Genomic DNA, 19,559 nt, shown 5'->3' with positions numbered 1-19,559 from the left:
AAGCCAAACAGGGAAACCTGCGCTCGTCACTGTGCGTGTGTTTGGTTGATGCTGAAGGACAGCTTCACCCAATAGGCCGGGTTGGAATCACAGTGATTGAGGGCACACTTTTTCACAATGCTTTGATTTTATGCTCCAGCTTCTTGTGACCTGTGAGACAGTAAAATAGGCTCCGGAATAATAGGCCTATTCGTTTTAATCCAGTGATGTATACCACATTAGCCTGACCAACCAACCTTTTTTATCCATCCTTGGTGATTAAAAATCAATACCACTCACCGCATTAGTATTACACATTTATTAGTAGTCTACATCAGTGGTGTAAAGTACTGAAGTAAAAATACTTTAAAGTAGTACTTAAGTAGTTTTTTGGTGTATCTGTACTTTACTTTACTATTTATATTTTTGAAAACGTTTACTTTTACTCCACTACATTCCTAAAGAAAATTATGTAATTTTTACTCCATACATTTTCTCTTACACTCAAAAGTACTCGTTACATTTTAAATTCTTAGGGGGACAGAAAATGGTCCAATTCACACACTTATCAAGAGAACATCCCTGGTCATCCCTACCACCTCTGATCTGGCGGATTCACTAAACACAAATTACATTTACATTACATTTAAGTCATTTAGCAGACGCTCTTATCCAGAGCTGCTTTGTTTGAAAATTATGTTTGAGTGTTGGAGTGTGCCCATGGCTATCCATACATTTAAAAAACAATAACATTTCGCCGTTTGGTTTGCTTAATATAAGGAATTTTAAATTATTCGTACTTTTACTTTTGATACTTAAGTATATTCAAAACCAAATAGTTTTAGACTTTTACTGGGTAACTTTCACTTTTACTTGAGTCATTTTCTAATAAGGCATCTTTACTTTTACTCAAGTAGGACAATTGGGTACTTTTTCCGCAGCTGGTTTATACATGGTCATCTATTTCAGCACAGGCGTCCACATCTGTGGCTTAGATATGAAATATTATTCCTGTCTCCATTGCATTCATTCGATTCCCGGTCCGTCCGAGTGATGGCGCTAGATAGAAACAAAATACTAATAATTGGGGTTCTCAAATTCTCTCCGTCACATAGTTCTACCATTGAGCTGAGCGAGGAATAGTGTAGAGAGATAGATGGAGGGGGTTTGAGAAACTGTGGAGGAAAATCTGACAGTTCGATACAACACAGGTGATACAGTGGAAAATAGTTAATCTGTCTGCTTGCTTTGCTTTTCCCTTTGGAAACGGTTCGCATTCACAGGGGGTGGACGGAGGTGTCAAAAAATGCCAAACGCAATGATGCATTATGCTCATGTTTTCTCACACACAAGAAGCTCCGGTTATCGCCTTTAATTGATTATGCTAGTGGGGAGTGGATGGTCCGAGTGGAAGCAGAATTTGAAGGAACCGACCGAGGTGGATGCTGCGCGCCGTCGCGCATCCCGAATTGCTGAGTTGAGTGAGTATGAGATTAGCTCCTGGCACAATGCTCTGCCTTAAGCATGTCTGTCAGCATGTGAGAAATTCTCATATATATACATCATTAGATTCTAGATGTTTTTGCTGACATACATTTGATTAGCCTTTTCACATTTTGCCCTTTGATCATTGATTGGTCAGCTTTATACATAGCATTGTGCGATTTTTTCCTTTGTGTTGTTCACAGGCTCCGTTACCATAATTTCTAGTGGTCCTACATACAGTACAGCAGACACGTGTGCAACAGCCACAATGTCACTGCACTGCTTGGCTTTTGTGATTCGATGTCTAATCAACCGATTTATCAGATAACCTGGATGCGAGCAATATGTAAACGTTTATGTGTAGCCTACGTCGATGTCGTATGCTTAGCATTCAAGAGGCCTCTGTGAACCATGAAAGATAATTAACATTAGACTGATACAATGACTGTTTTCTGCCTCCCCCCTTCAAAAAGGGGTAATGGGGGTATGTCTTTGTGGTGTGAGTTGCAAGCTGCTAGCTGCTGACCTTAGGGACCAAGCAACACCGGCGTTGTGCGTTCATTTTCACTTTGATCTTGACATGTTTTAAAAAATGCTTTAATTATGGAGGGAACCATAGACTAAGGGGTAAACGAATAGAGATCCCCAAGTCTAGTCAGACAGTGAATGAAACCACACACACACCACTGCATCGATTTGAACCTTTTTGGGGGTGCCATTCTTTGACAAATTCCTTGGCACTGCTATATTCGCCTTGCGTGATCTATCTGTTCACACCGTCTTCTCTGTCATGGCCAGTGTCATGGTGTGCCATGCCTGCTCGGTGTTTGGGCTCTAACCTGTTGTCTCCGGAACCACCGCAGTTTGAGCTGTCGGGGTTCTCGATGTTAAAACCCAGCCTATGAGAGTGTTGTGGTTGGTGCAGGCAAGGGCGCGAATCATTATACGGGCACATAGCAGACTTCTGGACTGATGGTTAGGAAGCGTTTAACACCCTTCTCTCTACGCACGCGCGTGTAGCCTACGTGTGTTGCTTACTTGTGGAGAATACATATGTCTGAGCCTGCTACAGGATCAAATGTATCAAAGGAGAAATGTGGTTTGGGATTAGCTTTTGTCAGCTGTATAAGGTGTAGACAAATTCATCTCAGTTGGAGTTCAGAACCATGGAGGGGGAGAAGAACCACAGGGCCAGTATATGAGCAGCTTCCTGCAGCCTATGAAGTTTTTATGGCACCCAATACTCACACATATGCATGGGTGAAAACATGCAACTGAGACAATATCTCAGTGACAATATTCTCCCTCACTCAGGGCTAAAATGGTTCATCATTATTGCAAGCAAGTATTTGACCTCTTTCACATCATCACAGGATATACATCTCTTTCTCTCACACATGCACACACACACAGACCCATGGGTTTTGAATTGTGGGTAATTGTGCTCTGTGGTGTGTGTGTGTGACTGGAATGACTCAGATATAAGGTGGGTCTGCTCTCTCCCAATTGATTGATTATTATCAGCATTGAAGCAGATGAGCTGCTTTGCTTGCTGTGGCCAGGGACAGTTCAGGACATAGAGAATAGAGACAATGAAATGAAATCTGTTGGCATATGAGTGTGTGTGTGTGTGTGTGTGTGTGTGTGTGTGTGTGTGTGTGTGTGTGTGTGTGTGTGTGTGTGTGTGTGTGTGTGTGTGTGTGTGTGTGTGTGTGTGTGTGTGTGTGTGTGTGTGTGTGTGTGTGTGTGTGTGTGCGTGTGTGTGCGTGTGTGTGTGTGTGTGAAAGGTTTTGATGATGTGATGGATAAGCAGATTACTGACCACCAGTAAAATGCCTTAATTTGGCATCATACTATGTCTCTAGGGGACATTCATCATGTGATCATGTTTTGGTGTATTGATTGACTGTATTGGTAAACAATAAGGCTGATCAATGGGAATTCTACTGGGACTTTAGGCTACCTAAAGTTTCCAGAAACATTCCCAGTTGGATGCACAGAGGTTTAGCCACTTAACACAATTACCTCTGTCCACTCACTGTTCTTGACACCTGAAAGAAGTGTCAGAACTGCAATTAGCAGTATTTTGGAGACCACACAATTGACTTGGAACCCCCAGAATGATTTTTACAAAGGTCTCTTTTTTGATACATGTATTCTCTTTGTGTGTATACTCCTTAGGGTAACCCTAGCCTACCAACTCTAAGGTGTTGCTGTTACTCCTCTATTTGTCTATGGATTATATTACTGGAGCATTGCATGCTTCGGTTGGTCTTTCATATTCGTTTTAAACTAAAGGAACATCCTGTAATAATTTATTTCCCTGTGCTCAACTGATAGCATAGAAATCACCCAGAGAGAGGTGGAGAGAGGGAGTGCTGACATATTTTAATTACTGGAGCCCTAGATTTGAGGCAGAGGAAGATCTGTTTGTATGGGCCTGGGGTTTATGAAGGATGTTCCAGTTACGTGCTTCTCCCAACCCTCCCTCCCTCCCTCCCTCCCTCCCTCCCTCCCTCCCTCCCTCCCTCCTGTCCCTCTGTCTGTCTGTCTGTCCTCCCTCTGTCTGTCTGTCCTGTCTGTCTGTCTGTCTCCCTCTGTCCCTGTCCCTCCTGTCTGTCTGTCCCTCTGTCTGTCTGGTTTCCTTCCCCTATAACAAGCAAATCACTAGGATAAAAATTATCTGGTGAATACATGAGTGTTTCTATGCCAAATAATTAGAAAATTATTCAGTTGTTGTATTGTATTGTTAGAAAAATATTTATGAGTGACTTTGGTTTTGTTTTGTAGAGTGGGCCCTTTGCAATCGGCCATGAGGGGGTAATCTTTAGTCCATATGATGCTTAAGGGCTGATGGTAGGTTAACAAGCACAGCCACATTTTTTAAGATTTCAATCCCAGTATCTTAAACCCCCCAGATCCCGTCTTCACAAAACAGATGAGCATGGAGATACAGGCATAAATACATAATGTAGGCATAAAGAGGTGTGTCAAAATACTCTAAAACTTGCCTCTCAAGGACCCACAACATATGTCTTCACCTTAGCTCACTGATACCCCAACATCATGGCCAGTCACTACACTTACACCCAGGCAGGTAGGGCAGCACAAGGGGATGTCTAGAGTGAGGGTTATGGGGAAGGACCAGATTAGAAGAAGATTGAGCATTTGCAGTTAGCGGTTTAAATGCGTAGTAGAGTGCCATAGGATGAGGGGATTTTATCTGGCTGGGGAGAGGGTCTTTGTTTAGCAGAGGAGCCTCTGGTTGAGGGCCATTTGACTGCTTTGCTCGGAGCGCAACGTCCAATTGGTTCGTTTAGAGAAAGAGCTCTAGGGCCAGAGATTACACTGCAGTGCTGAGGCGTCATTCTGCCTAAGAACCTAGGGGAAACGCAAAGAGAGAGAGAAAGAGAGAGAGACTGGAAATGACAGCCTCTTCTCATCATCAGCTTTTCAGCTCCTTCAAGCACCTGCCACAAAACTCCTACTCACATGCTGAGGGCCTCTCTTTTTCTTCCTCACCTTCCTTCCAGCCCTACTCTGCTTCCTCTCTTCCTCTTGCCTTGCTCTTGCTCTCTACATCTGTGGTCTGTTCTCAATGTGATTTAGTTGTAGTTACACTGGAATCTGTCAGAATTGTGAATGAATAGAATGTCATTGTGGATCCATTTGGGTGTTTCAGGATATTCTGGTGAGAGTGTTACAAAATACATATTCTGGGTGAACTCTGGGGAGAGTGTTGACAGTTGAATTCTGGTGAGAAATGTTTGACATTTTATAATGTTACAGGTCTTTTCACCTCCTGCCTTTAAAATGTTTAGGACACGTTTTACACACAGTATACGATATATAAGTACGTCCATTAAGTAGTAAGGTAACGCAGAAGTGTGATAAAGCATGTTTCCTGCCTCAATGTATTGTACAGTCATTGCCAAAAGAGCTGTATGTAGGGGTTGACAGTTGCTCTAGTGTAGCAAAATATATTTGATTAATAAATTATATTAACATATATCAACCAGGGATTTAATTTGCCAGCGTTTGGGCTCTGTTGAAAGCACTGTGTGTCGTTCTTGTGAGAAAGCAGAAGACGGTTTGGATGAAACCATATTTTTGGAGGAATCAGAACATTGTCTCCCATATCATTTGCAATGTTGACATGTGCCCTAATAGCACTGTACAGACCACCATCACACCACACTGCAATGCTAAGGCTAAAGCTAATTTAACTGAGCTGTTTCATCCATTTTGGATCACCACACTAGTATGCTAATGAGCTACAATACTAACCATGTTAGTGCATACCAAATTGGCTCATTGGTCCCATAGCCACTGAATTGATCTGACCACCATTGACACTCTTCTGGATAACATGAAAACAAAGTACGTGCATTCCACTGATTATCTACTCCCAATCCCAAAGAGGATATAAGATAAATGCTTCAAAGATACAGTATCAACACTTGGCAGAATAATGCATACAGTGTCTGTTGGTGGTGATATTCCCTGTCAGAAATGTCCATATGTTGGGAATTTCCACATGTTGGGAACCCCCCACACACCTCCCCACCTGTTTCCTCTATACTGGAACAAGATTCAGTGCAGAGCTCTCTGTTTGTAGGAGACAATTTACTATTATGTCAAATTGAAGAGATGGTTGAGAGATAGGGATGCCAGACAGAGAGGGGAGAAAATGGTGTGTTTGTGTGTGAGGGAGAGAGAGAGAAGGAAATAGGAGTAACCTAGTAGGAGTTAATTGAAGAGGGGAAAAGCACCTGTGAAACTGGACATACTGTTCCTACTAATGATCTAGAAGCAGGTCTGAACCAGTGTTCGAGAGGAGATGGGGGTAGTGGGGCCTAAAACAATGTTGTACTGTTAACAAGGACAGCAAGGCATAATATACTGTACCTCAGCATGCTGTGTGTCCTGAGGATTTAAATGTCAAATGTTTTTCATGCCATGTTATGGCACTCCATAGTTAGCATTAATATATTCAGAAGCACAGATGTCCCAATAGCCACATGCAGAGGCAAAGTTGATCCTCTCCTCTTTCCTTCCATGTACTAATTGAGACCGTACCTACTCAGCCTCAACTGTTGGTCAACAAGAGGCTATTATATGCTCTGGGGAAGTCATGGAAGTTGAGGGTATAGAGACTTTGGACTCTACTGTAGACCAGAGTGGGATGAGTCATATGAATCCCATCGTTTGAAGAGCGTTACAGTATATTCTCCAATGAATATATATGCAAGAAGAGGTTTGGGAACCTGTTTCAAAATAGGCTAGTACCTTGATGGTTGCTGGTTCAAACCATTGGGGCGGCAGCGTAGCCTAGTGGTTAGAGCGTTGGCTGACAAGGTACAAATCTGTCGTTCTGCCCCTGACCAGGCCGCCATTGAAAATAAGAATGTGTTCTTAACTGACTTGACTGGTTAAATAAAGGTTTAAAAAAAAATTGGTGGTGAATATTTTTGCTTCTGTAAATGTGTAGTTCAATAAGTAAATCATTAGTAAACCTTGACGAGTGTCCCAGGACAGTTATATCAGAAACACATCTGCATATCTGATGTCCCTTGGAGATTTGGAGGGCATCATTAAACAATCCTGATAAGAACTTGTCCTCATTGTTTGAACCAAACTGCCTACCTAAAACATCTCTTTCACTGAGAGAGGAAAAAGCTTGGAGGACCAAAAAAAAAATCTAAGAAAATATTGTTTCCTCTGTTCTCTGTCTTCTCTTTGGTTTTGGAATAAGATAACAATGTGGGCCTCCTCTCTCTGTTCCTGTGTCTGTCTGTATTGCAGTAATTGTATCTTCGCTGTGACTCATTGACTCTGCAATATTTACAGTGTTTTGAACAAATGATTAAACACTTTGGAAAACTATGATAATTACAGAGGTGAAGAATTATATTACACTTGAACAAACAAATATATCAGAATATCTTCAACTGGTGTCTCAGGGATGATTGATATCTGTGTGTGGAGGAAAGTTCCTGGTAAGGATGGTCCCTGTGTAGACTGAAGACTAAGTGTATGGTTTAGACTACACTGTGTTCGTTTCAAGGACATAAGTCCAGCACAAATTTGAATCTGGATATGAACTCCATTGCTGGGACTGATATTCATCTAAAACTATGGGCTCTTTGGACACTACAGGTTAGCGACCTGATGTTTTTAGATCTGACAGAAAGAAAAGAGAAATAAATGTCACAAATCCTTAACAAGCCCAAATGAAGATAAAGAGGCCAGAGGGTAAATGACAGTCAATGGAGGGGAAGAGAGACAGAAAAGAGAAGGACAAAGAAAATGAGTGGCAGAAATGCTATGGTTGACCTTTTTGTATATTCCTGTCTTCCTTTTGTTTGTTTTTGGTGCAACTATAGCAATAGAAGCAACTGTTGGGTGTCATAACATGTTCTCCATTTATTTGAATTATATGTTTGCCCCAATCCCCATTTTAATTCTGTGTTCTTAAATAAGACCAGCTGATCTGTATGACAAACAACCCATCTCTTTCCTCTCCTTCTCCATCTCGGCAGATCCCAGGGAGGTTGTGGTCTGCATGTGTGTGGTGAGTGTGTGGTTGTGAGAGAGAGAGCGCCAGCGCTCCCACATGGCCTCCATGCAGGACGGGCTGAACTTCACGTCTCCTACCTACGGCAAGGTCCTGCTGCTGGGTGCCATCGCTGCTGCCTCAGCCTTCATCGTCACCATCCTCATCGTGGTGCTCTGTGTGGGCTGCCAGAGGTGAGATGAGTTAATGTGCATGACCATGTGCACACATGGATATACACACATTTATAAGTAACAGAGTTAAAGAACATACTGTAAACTCACTCCACAGCTAGTTTGTAATTTTGCCGATGGAGCTATCGAATTAGATATCTTTTGATAGTTTAAACAGTCGGTACGTTGTCAAGGAGGGTGGATACGTGTGCTAGCAAGGCAGAGGTCCTGGGTTTGAGCCTCTCGTTGTGAGCTAAATCAGGAGGAAGTGGTACTCGCTTAGCAAGCAGCGTGACGTCCGTAACACCTGTACGAATGCACGTACACACGCACGGACACAGCTGTTTGCATGTTTATAATACATTAACTGTTGTGTGTGTAATATAGGAAGGGAAAGACGCATAATGTCTCCAGTGAAAGTGGGAAACACAGGTTGATGGACATGGTGAGTCATAGAGATCACTCCAAAAACCACATTTAACATTTTACTTTAGGTAAAACATGGATACATTTAGCATTCACAAGCAATTGATAATTTTTTTTGTCTGTTTTTGTGTTGTTAGAGTATACTCAGGCAGTCAAAGCTGCGTTCCATCAGCAAGTCGGACGGTGAGATGAACAAGCTAAACTGCAATGGCAAAAGTGAGTAGAACTCTTAGGCATAAGAGTGTCACTGTTCAGCTTAGTTTGTAGAAATATTCACCACATAACAAACACTGATCCTTACCACTTTTACAAGGCTTTTTTTCATATACTGGGGGTGAAAGAATGCCAACCTTTCTGGTTTCCATGTGTCCTGCAGAGTCATCTAAAAAGAACCGTCCGTCTAGCAAGGACCTCCTTCCCAGCCGCCGGTCCAACTCCGATCTCCGGTCAGGGGGAAGGACGCTACCCCAGATCCCCTCTGGCACCGGAGAGGACGGGGAGCACACCTACTCTGAGGTAGGTCAACGCTCCTCCCCGAAGCGTGGCCCTGATAACAACCTCTACGCCATAGTGGGCAGGGCCGGAGAGACCGACACCCCAGCCCCTCCGGCCGTCCCAGCCAACACCCCTGCCCCCCCTGATCTAGACGGGGATGGGTTGAATGAACCGCTCCCCGAGCCAGAGCCCATGCCCCAGGCTATGGCTCATCCACAACCCCCGGAGACGACTGCAGAGTACGCCTGCGTCCGGAAGCTCCGGAAGGTGGACAAGGCTGTCCCCCAGAAGAGAGACAGCGGGACCGATATGGGGGAGGCGCCGCTGCCGCCTCCCCGCCACGCCCCACCATCACACCCTGCCCCGCCTCCGCCACACCCTCACAGCATGAAGATGCCCCGGAAAAACGTGGATGCTTTCAAGCTGCCCACCTTCCCCAAGGTTGGTAGAGAAATGGCTGATGGTACAGAATGATAAAGATAAAGTTTGTTCATGTAGGAAGTCCTTGCCAAAGTCAGACCTTGTGACGAAGGAAATGTGTTCAGAAATGTTGATTCATTTCATTGCATTTTTCTGCCTATTTGTACGTGTCTTTGCAGTTCCCTACATGTATTACTAAAGGCTGTATTTGTGTGTGTTTATGTGTTTTGTATATAGAGCATTGAAAGTCGATTTCTCCTGATGCCTCTTTGTAGCTCAAGCAATTATGTTAAGAGCTACACATTTAATTGTAATGTTTAGAGCCAAATGAAATGGATTTATATGTCTGTTTGCACACATTTCCTCTCTCAAGGCCCATTTTAAAACCTCTTAAGAATCGGACGCTTTTTTAAAATTTCCGCCTAAAATGACATACCCAAATATAACTGCCTGTAGTTATAGACCTGAAGCAAGGATATGATATTCTTGATACCATTTGAAAGGAAACACTTTGAAGTTTGTGGAAATGTGAAATGAATGTAGGATAATATAACACATTAGATTTGGGAAAAGATAATACGAACACAAAAATATGTGTTTTCTATTTAAAAGAAATCTTCATTATCTTTGAAATTCAAGAGAAAGGCTATATATCCAGATAGGAGTTTGTGTAATTTAGATATTGGCCACCAGATGACAGCAGTGTGTGTGCAAAGTTTCAGACTGATCCAGTGAAGCATTACATTACTACACTATATATTTTATCAAGTTTGCCCAAATGTGCCCGAATTGGTCAATTGATACATTTTCAAGTACATAACTACAGAGAACATACAACAATGCTATGATAATAAAAATGTTAAGTTGACACACATCCAGGAATGTCAAACATGATGGATAATTACCTTCCCTACAGAAAAAACACTAACCTTCACACATCTACAGTTGAAGTTTACATAAACTAGTTTTAATGACTCCAACCTAAGTGTTTCAACCACTCCACAAATTTCTTGTTAACAAACTACAGTTCTGGGAAAGTCAGTTAGAACATCTACTTTGTGCATGACACAAGTCCTTTTTCCAATAATTGTTTACAGACAGATTATTTCACTGTGTCACAATTCCAGTGGGTCAGAAGTTTACAAACACTAAATTGACTGTGCCTTTAGACAGCTTGGAAAATTACAGGAAATTATGTCATGGCTTTAGAAGCTTCTGATAGGATAATTGACATCATTTGAGTCAATTGGAGGTCTACCTGTGGATGTATTTCAAGGCCTACCTTCAAACTCAGTGCCTCTGTGCTTGACATCATGGGAAAATCAAAAGAAATCAGCCAAGACCTCAGAAAAAAATGTATACCTCCACAAGTCTGGTTCATCATTGTGAGCAATTTCCAAACGTCTGAAGGTACCACATTCATCTGTACAAACAATAGTACGCAAGTATAAACACCATGGGACCATGCAGCCGTCATAGTGCTCAGGAAAGAGATACATTCTGTCTCCTAGATATGAACGTACTTTGGTGCGAACAGTGCAAATGAATCCCAGAACAACATCAAAGGATCTTGTGAAGATGCTGGAGGAAACGGGTACAAATGTATCTATATCCACAGTAAAACGAGTCCTATATAGACATAACCTGAAAGGCCGCTCAGCAAGGAAGAAGCCACTGCTCCAAAACCGCCATAAAAAAAGCCAGACTACGGTTTACAACTGCACATGGGGACAAAGATTGTACTTTTTGGAGAAATGTCCTCTTGTCTGATGAAACAAAAATATAACTTTTTGGCCATAATGACCATCGTTATGTTTGGAGGAAAAAAGGGGATTCTTGCAAGCCGAAGAACACCATCCCAACTGTGAAGTACGGGGGTGGCAGCATCATGTTGTGGGGGTGCTTTGCTGCTGGAGGGACTGGTGCACTTCACAAAATGGCATAATGAGGAAGGAACATTTTGTGGATATATTGAAGCGACATCTCAAGACATCAGTCAGGAAGTTGGTCGCCAATGGGTCTTCCAAATGGACAATGACCCCAAGCATACTTCCAAAGTTAAGGACAAAAACATCAAAGTATTTGAGTGGCCATCACAAAGCCGGGACCTCAATCCTATACAAAATTTGTGGGCAGAACTGAAAAATTGTGTGCGAGCAAGGAGGCCTACAAACCTGACTCAGTTACACCAGCTCTGTCAGGAGGAATGCGCCAAAATTCACCCAACTTATTGTGGGAAGCTTGTGGAAGTGTACCTGAAACGTGACCGAAGTTCAACAATTTTAAAGGCAATGCTACCAAATACTAACTGAGTGTATGTAAACTTCTGACCCACTGGGAATGTGATGAAAGAAATGAAAGCTGAAGAGACACCATTTGAATATAAAAATAGATTTTATCAAACTAAACTATGGTACATTCATATCTCTGGGACTCTCAGGATGACAAATCCGAGCAAGATTACTGAATGTAAGTACATTATTTACCTTCAGAGGTGAATGTATCAAACCAGCTGTGATAAAAGTGTTTTGTTGTTGTGCACTCCCCTCAAACAATAGCATTATATTTTTTCACTGTAATAGCTGTTGTAAATTGCACTGGTGTAAAGTACTTTAGTAAAAAATAATTTAAAGTACTACTTAAGTATTTTTGGGGGGTATCTGTACTTTACTTCACTATTTATATTTTTGACAACTTTTACTTTTACTTTACGACATTCCTTAAGAAAATATTGTACATTTTACTCCATACATTTTCCGTGACACCCAAAAGTACTCGTTACATTTTGAAATCTTAGAAGGACAGAAAAATTGTCAAAATCACGCACTTATCAACAGAAGATCCCTGGTCATCCCTACTGTCTCTGATCTGGCAGACTCAGTAAACGCACATGCTTCGTTTGTAAATTATGTCTGAATGTTGGAGTGTGCCCATGGCTGTCCTAAATGGTGCCGTCTACTTTGCTTGATATAATGAATTTAAAATGATTTATAATTTTACTCTTGATACTTAAGTATATTTTAGCAGTTACATTGACTTTTTATACTTAAGTATATTTTAAACCAAATACTTTTAGACTTTTACTCAAATATAATTTTACTGGGTGACTTATACTCTTACTTGAGTCATTTTCTATTGAGGTATCTTTACTTTTACTCAAGTATGATAATTAGGTACTTTTCCCACCACTGGTAAATTGGACACTGCAGTTCGACTAACAAGAATTTAAGCTTTCTGCCCATATAAGACATGTCTATGTCCTGGAAAGTTGGCTTTTACTTACAACATCATTCTAGTCACATTAGCGCACGTTAGCAACAACCGTCCCGGTTTAGGGACACCAATCCCGTAGAGGTTTAATGGACTGACTTGTATACTCCTGGGGGAGCAAAAAGGGATTTTGAACAGTAAGCCTGAAACATTACTTTTCATTACAGTCCACCAAGTATTATACAAAAGCATTGTTTTATTTTTGTGTTTCCTTTTAATCATATATGAAGTTGACAACCCATTCATCCTGTTCTCTGATTGGCTGGCAGGAGGCAGTGTTCATGGGTAATGGCGAGCAGTACATATGGAAGCCTCCAGAGGACGATGACATCACCATGCTCCAAAACAAACCATTAGGCCCTCTGAGTCCTCACAGTGGAGAGAACATACAGCCTTCCACTGCTATGGTGAGTATGTATGTCATTACAAAGTACTGTATGTGTGTATGGTGTTTATCAGTTTGATTTGTACTGACGGTTGTCCTGTGCTGTGTGGTTTACAGGTTGCAGAGATGTACTCCAAGGTATGCAAACCAGGCAAGAAGAAGAGAACTGTTCCTGGGTCTCCTCCAGCAAACATTGGCTTCCGGACCTTGGGGCGTGGTGACCGGGACCGGGAGCGAGATGGGGGATTCAGTGTGGTGGTCAAGCCACAGACCTGGGCCCCGCAAGAGGGGAAACCCGTCGGAGGAGCCTCTGCCACTCTGGAAGACCACTGTTATGAGTCCATCGAGACGGGGGAGGAGTGCGACCCCACTTATGAGCCTATGGAAGGTGGTGGTGGTTGGAAGCGAGTTGGAGGAACCGAACGGCCTCCAAACACCTGCGCCACACTCAGGCCCAGGAGGAAGAAATCCCATCAGCCCTTGCAGCAGCAGCAGCCTCCCCCGCCGCCGCCCACACAGCAGACCCCCAAGTTACAGCACCTTCCAGCCAAAGCCCTGCTGCTGCCCGGGGAGAACCTGTACGAGAGCATTGGGGAACTGAAGCAGGGCGGAACTGCCAACTCCAGCACCACTACCATCTTCACCTTCAACGACGGCATGGAGATGTATGTCACTGGGCTCTAAGGCTGTGACCTATCTGACCTCTTACCTCCTTCCCAGCAAAAAGAAGACCACGGTTGGGAAGAGCTGGTTGAGCCCCTCTCATGCTCACTCACACATACTGTCTACATTACAGTCATAAATTCCTGCCTTTCAGAGCCTAGGGCAAAAGGGTTGGTCAGTGGTTAACGGGCTGAAGAGAATGTCCTTTGCTGGGTCAAACCCCTATCTTGAATCCAAAGGTATTGATGAGAAATGAGCACAAAACTATTACAGAGAAATCTGTAGGATGGTAGCACTATTTTAACATTGTGCACAGCACAATTAGAGGGAAAATTGCTTAAATTCTTCCCCAATTTTAGTGGGTAAAATCATAGAAATAAACTCAGCAAAAAAAGAAAAGACATCACTGTCAACTGCGTTTATTTTCTGCCAACTTAACATGTGTAAATACTTGTATGAACATAACAAGATTCAACAACTGAGACATAAACTGAACAAGTTCCACAGACATGTGACTAACATAAATTGAATAATGTGTCCCTGAGCATGGGGGGGGGGGTCTGTATCTGGTGTAACAGTCAGTATCTGGTGTGGCCACCAGCTGCATTAAGTATTGCAGTGCATCTCCTCCTCATGGACTGCATCAGATTTTCCAGTTGTTGCAGTGAGATGTTACCCCACTCTTCCACCAAGGCACCTGCACGTTCCCGGACATTTCTGGGGGGAATGGCCCTAGCCCTCACCCTCCGATCCAACAGGTCCCAGATGTGCTCAATGGGATTGAGATCCGGGCTCTTCACTGGCCATGGCAAAACACTGACATTCCTGTCTTGCAGGAAATCATTCACAGAACGATCAGGATTAGCCTGCAGGAAGGGTACCACATGAGGGAGGAGGATGTCCTCCCTGCAACGCACAGCGTTGAGATTGCCTGCAATGACATCAATCTCAGTCTGATGATGCTGTGACACACCGCCCCAGACCATGACGGACCCTCCACCTCCAAATCGATCCTGCTCCAGAGTACAGGCCTCGGTGTAACGCTCATTCCTTCGACGATAAACGCGAATCCAACCATCACCCCTGGTGAAACAAAACCGCGACTCGTCAGTGAAGAGCACCTTTTGCCAGTCCTGTCTGGTCCAGCGATGGTGTGCCCATAGGTGACATTGTTGCCGGTGATGTCTGGTGAAGACCTGCCTTTTACAACAGGCCTACAAGCCCTCAGTCCAGCCTCTGTCATGAAGGTGAAAGAGGACCCAAAAGCGACTTAACAGAAACAGAGTTTATTTAAGTCCAAACAGGGAATAACAGAAATCCTCTAGTCTGTAGAGGGGAAATAACTGGAGAAGCGGCCACAGACTGCAGGTCGCTTCGGGTAGGCGCAGGCCGTAGTTGACAGAGACACCTGCTCACACGCAGCATCTGATGAAGGCAAAAAACACGACAGGACAGGGCGATACACAATCACAGCAAAAACACGACAGGACAGGGCGAAACGCAATCACAGCATGGTGAATACTAAACAAGGAACCGACGGGACAGGAACGGAACACAAAGGAATAAATAGGGACTCTAATCAGGGGAAAGGATCGGGAACAGGTGTGGGAAGACTAAATGATGATTAGGGGAATAGGAACAGCTGGGAGCAGGAACGGAACGATAGAGAGAAGAGAGAGCGAGAGAGTGAGAGAGGGAGGGGGAGAGAGAGGGATAGAAGGAGGGAAAGAACCAAATAAGACCAGCAGAGGGAAACGAATAGAATGGGGAGCACAGGGACAAGACATGATAATAAATGACAAACATGACAGTACCCCCCACTCACCGAGCGCCTCCTGGCGCACTCGAGGAGGAATCCTGGCGGCAACGGAGGAAATCATCGATGAGTGAACGGTCCAGCACGTCCCGAGACGGAACCCAACTCCTCTCCTCAGGACCGTAACCCTCCCAATCCACTAAGTATTGGTGACCCCGTCCCCGAGAACGCATGTCCATGATCTTATGTACCTTGTAAATAGGTGCGCTCTCGACAAGGACGGGAGGGGGAGGGAAGACGAACGGGGGTGCGAAGAAAGGGCCTAACACAGGAGACATGGAAGACAGGATGGACGCGACGAAGATGTCGCGGAAGAAGCAGTCGCACAGCGACAGGATTGACGACCTGGGAGACACGGAACGGACCAATGAACCGCGGAGTCAACTTACGAGAAGCTGTCGTAAGAGGAAGGTTGCGAGTGGAAAGCCACACTCTCTGGCCGCAACAATACCTTGGACTCTTAATCCTGCGTTTATTGGCGGCTCTCACAGTCTTCCCCGCAGACAAAGGCAGACCGGTAGTGAAGCCTAAGGCGATGTGAGACCATGGTCGAGAAGGAATGGGGAGCGGTCTGAGACGACCGGCAGGAGGAGAGTTACCCGACTTAGTCTGCGCGCAGTCCGAACAAGCAGCCACGACACGGCGCGTGTCACGCTCCTGAGTCGGCCACCAAAAGCGCTGGCGAATAGACGCAAGAGTGCCTCGAACACCGGGATGACCAGCTAACTTGGCAGAGTGAGCCCACTGAAGAACAGCCAGACGAGTGGAAACAGGAACGAAAAGGAGGTTACTAGGACAAGCGCGCGGCGACGCAGTGTGCGTGAGTGCTTGCTTAACCTGTCTTTCAATTCCCCAGACTGTTAACCCGACAACACGCCCATAAGGAAGAATCCCCTCGGGATCAGTAGAAGCCACAGAAGAACTAAACAGACGGGATAAGGCATCAGGCTTGGTGTTCTTGCTACCCGGACGGTAAGAAATCACAAACTCGAAACGAGCGAAAAACAACGCCCAACGAGCTTGACGGGCATTAAGTCGTTTGGCAGAACGGATGTACTCAAGGTTCTTATGGTCTGTCCAAACGACAAAAGGAACGGTCGCCCCCTCCAACCACTGTCGCCATTCGCCTAGGGCTAAGCGGATGGCGAGCAGTTCACGGTTACCCACATCATAGTTGCGCTCAGATGGCGACAGGCGATGAGAAAAATAAGCGCAAGGATGAACCTTATCGTCAGACTGGAAGCGCTGGGATAGAATGGCTCCCACGCCTACCTCTGAAGCGTCAACCTCGACAATGAATTGTCTAGTGACGTCAGGAGTAACGAGGATAGGAGCGGACATAAAACGTTCTTTTAGAAGATCAAAAGCTCCCTGGGCGGAACCGGACCACTTAAAACACGTCTTGACAGAAGTAAGAGCTGTGAGAGGAGCAGCAACTTGACCGAAATTACGAATGAAACGCCGATAGAAATTAGCGAAACCTAAAAAGCGCTGCAACTCGACACGTGACCTTGGAACGGGCCAATCACTGACAGCTTGGACCTTAGCGGAATCCATCTGAATGCCTTCAGCGGAAATAACGGAACCGAGAAAAGTAACGGAGGAGACATGAAAAGAGCACTTCTCAGCCTTTACGTAGAGACAATTCTCTAAAAGGCGCTGTAGAACACGTCGAACGTGCTGAACATGAATCTCGAGTGACGGAGAAAAAATCAGGATATCGTCAAGATAGACAAAAACAAAGATGTTCAGCATGTCTCTCAGAACATCATTAACTAATGCCTGAAAAACAGCTGGCGCATTGGCGAGACCGAACGGCAGAACCCGGTACTCAAAATGCCCTAACGGAGTGTTAAACGCCGTTTTCCACTCGTCCCCCTCTCTGATGCGCACGAGATGGTAAGCGTTACGAAGGTCCAACTTAGTAAAGCACCTGGCTCCCTGCAGAATCTCGAAGGCTGATGACATAAGGGGAAGCGGATAACGATTCTTAACCGTTATGTCATTCAGCCCTCGATAATCCACGCAGGGGCGCAGAGTACCGTCCTTCTTCTTAACAAAAAGAACCCCGCCCCGGCCGGAGAAGAAGAAGGCACTATGGTACCGGCGTCAAGAGACACAGACAAATAATCCTCGAGAGCCTTACGTTCGGGAGCCGACAGAGAGTATAGTCTACCTCGAGGAGGAGTGGTCCCCGGAAGGAGATCAATACTACAATCATACGACCGGTGAGGAGGAAGGGAGTTGGCTCGGGACCGACTGAAGACCGTGCGCAGATCATGATATTCCTCCGGCACTCCTGTCAAATCGCCAGGTTCCTCCTGAGAAGTAGGGACAGAAGAAACGGGAGGGATGGCAGACATTAAACACTTCACATGACAAGAAACGTTCCAGGATAGGATAGAATTACTAGACCAATTAATAGAAGGATTATGACATACTAGCCAGGGATGACCCAAAACAACAGGTGTAAACGGTGAACGGAAAATCAAAAAGAAATAGTCTCACTGTGGTTACCAGATACTGTGAGAGTTAAAGGTAGTGTCTCAAATTTGATACTGGGAAGATGACTACCATCTAAGGCAAACATGGGCGTAGGCTTGTCTAACGGTCTGAAAGGAATGTTATGTTTCCGAACCCATGCTTCGTCCATGAAACAACCCTCAGCCCCAGAGTCAATCAAGGCACTGCATGTAGCACCCGAACCGGTCCAGCGTAGATGGACCGACATAGTAGTACAAGATCTAGATGAAGAGACCTGAGTAGTAGCGCTCACCAGTAGCCCTCCGCTTACTGATGGGCTCTGGCCTCTTACTGGACATGAATTAACAAAATGTCCAGCAACTCCGCAATAGAGGCACAGGCGGTTGGTGATCCTCCGTTCCCTCTCCTTAGTCGAGATGCGAATCCCTCCCAGCTGCATGGGCTCAGTCTCAAAGCCAGAGGAGGGAGATGGTTGCGATGCGGAGCAGGGAAACACCGTTGATGCGAGCTCTCTTCCACGAGCCCGGTGACGAAGATCTACCCGTCGTTCTATGCGGATGGCGAGAGCAATCAAAGAGTCCACATCTGAAGGAACCTCCCGGGAGAGAATCTCATCCTTAACCACTGCGTGGAGTCCCTCCAGAAAACGAGCGAGCAGCGCCGGCTCGTTCCACTCACTAGAGGCAGCAAGAGTGCGAAACTCAATAGAATAATCCGTTATGGACCGTTCACCTTGGCATAAGGAAGCCAGGGCCCTAGAAGCCTCCCTACCAAAAACTGAACGGTCAAAAACCCGAATCATCTCCTCTTTAAAGTTCTGGAACTTGTTAGAGCAATCAGCCCTTGCCTCCCAGATAGCTGTGCCCCACTCTCGAGCCCGGCCAGTAAGGAGTGAAATGACGTAAGCAACCCGAGCTCTCTCTCTAGAGTATGTGTTGGGTTGGAGAGAGAACACAATCTCACACTGCGTGAGAAAGGAGCGGCACTCAGTGGGCTGCCCGGAGTAGCAAGGTGGGTTATTAACCCTAGGTTCTGGAGGCTCGGCAGGCCAGGAAGTAACAGGTGGCACGAGACGTAGACTCTGGAACTGTCCAGAGAGGTCGGAAACCTGAGCGGCCAGGTTCTCCACGGCATGGCGAGCAGCAGACAATTCCTGCTCGTGTCTGCCGAGCATGGCTCCTTGGATCTTGACGGCAGTGTAACGAGCGTCTGAAGTCGCTGGGTCCATTCCTTGGTCGGTTCCTTCTGTCATGAAGGTGAAAGAGGACCCAAAAGCGACTTAACAGAAACAGAGTTTATTTAAGTCCAAACAGGGAATAACAGAAATCCTCTAGTCTGTAGAGGGGGAAATAACTGGAGAAGCGGCCACAGACTGCAGGTCGCTTCGGGTAGGCGCAGGCCGTAGTT

The 19,559-nt window shown here is 45.0% G+C and overlaps 1 protein-coding gene across 1 annotated transcript; it reads left to right on the top strand.

Annotated features, from left to right (window-relative positions):
* The first annotated feature begins 1,112 nt into the window (after positions 1 to 1,112).
* LOC124022612 (proteoglycan 4-like) lies at positions 1,113 to 14,349 on the top strand. The gene is made up of 7 exons (XM_046337415.1): positions 1,113 to 1,460; positions 8,007 to 8,214; positions 8,581 to 8,638; positions 8,757 to 8,835; positions 8,996 to 9,555; positions 13,074 to 13,211; positions 13,307 to 14,349. The coding sequence occupies exons 2-7, from the start codon at positions 8,081 to 8,083 to the stop codon at positions 13,871 to 13,873; spliced, it is 1,536 nt and encodes a 511-aa protein (XP_046193371.1). The 5' UTR covers positions 1,113 to 1,460; positions 8,007 to 8,080; the 3' UTR covers positions 13,874 to 14,349.
* The last annotated feature ends 5,210 nt before the right edge of the window (positions 14,350 to 19,559 follow it).

Source organism: Oncorhynchus gorbuscha, linkage group LG03 (genome assembly GCF_021184085.1).
Source record: "Oncorhynchus gorbuscha isolate QuinsamMale2020 ecotype Even-year linkage group LG03, OgorEven_v1.0, whole genome shotgun sequence".
In the NCBI taxonomy this organism is placed as follows: domain Eukaryota; kingdom Metazoa; phylum Chordata; class Actinopteri; order Salmoniformes; family Salmonidae; genus Oncorhynchus; species Oncorhynchus gorbuscha.
This window is presented reverse-complemented; position numbering and strand designations above follow the sequence as displayed.

What these genes read in the sequence shown, in the direction of transcription:
- LOC124022612 (XM_046337415.1), top strand. Translation starts at nt 8,081, where the DNA reads ATGGCCTCCATGCAGGACGGGCTGAACTTCACGTCTCCTACCTACGGC. An exon ending in GCTAAACTGCAATGGCAAAA is followed by an intron (nt 8,836 to 8,995) that starts GTGAGTAGAACT and finishes TGTGTCCTGCAG; the next exon opens with AGTCATCTAAAAAGAACCGT. An exon ending in AGCTGCCCACCTTCCCCAAG is followed by an intron (nt 9,556 to 13,073) that starts GTTGGTAGAGAA and finishes ATTGGCTGGCAG; the next exon opens with GAGGCAGTGTTCATGGGTAA.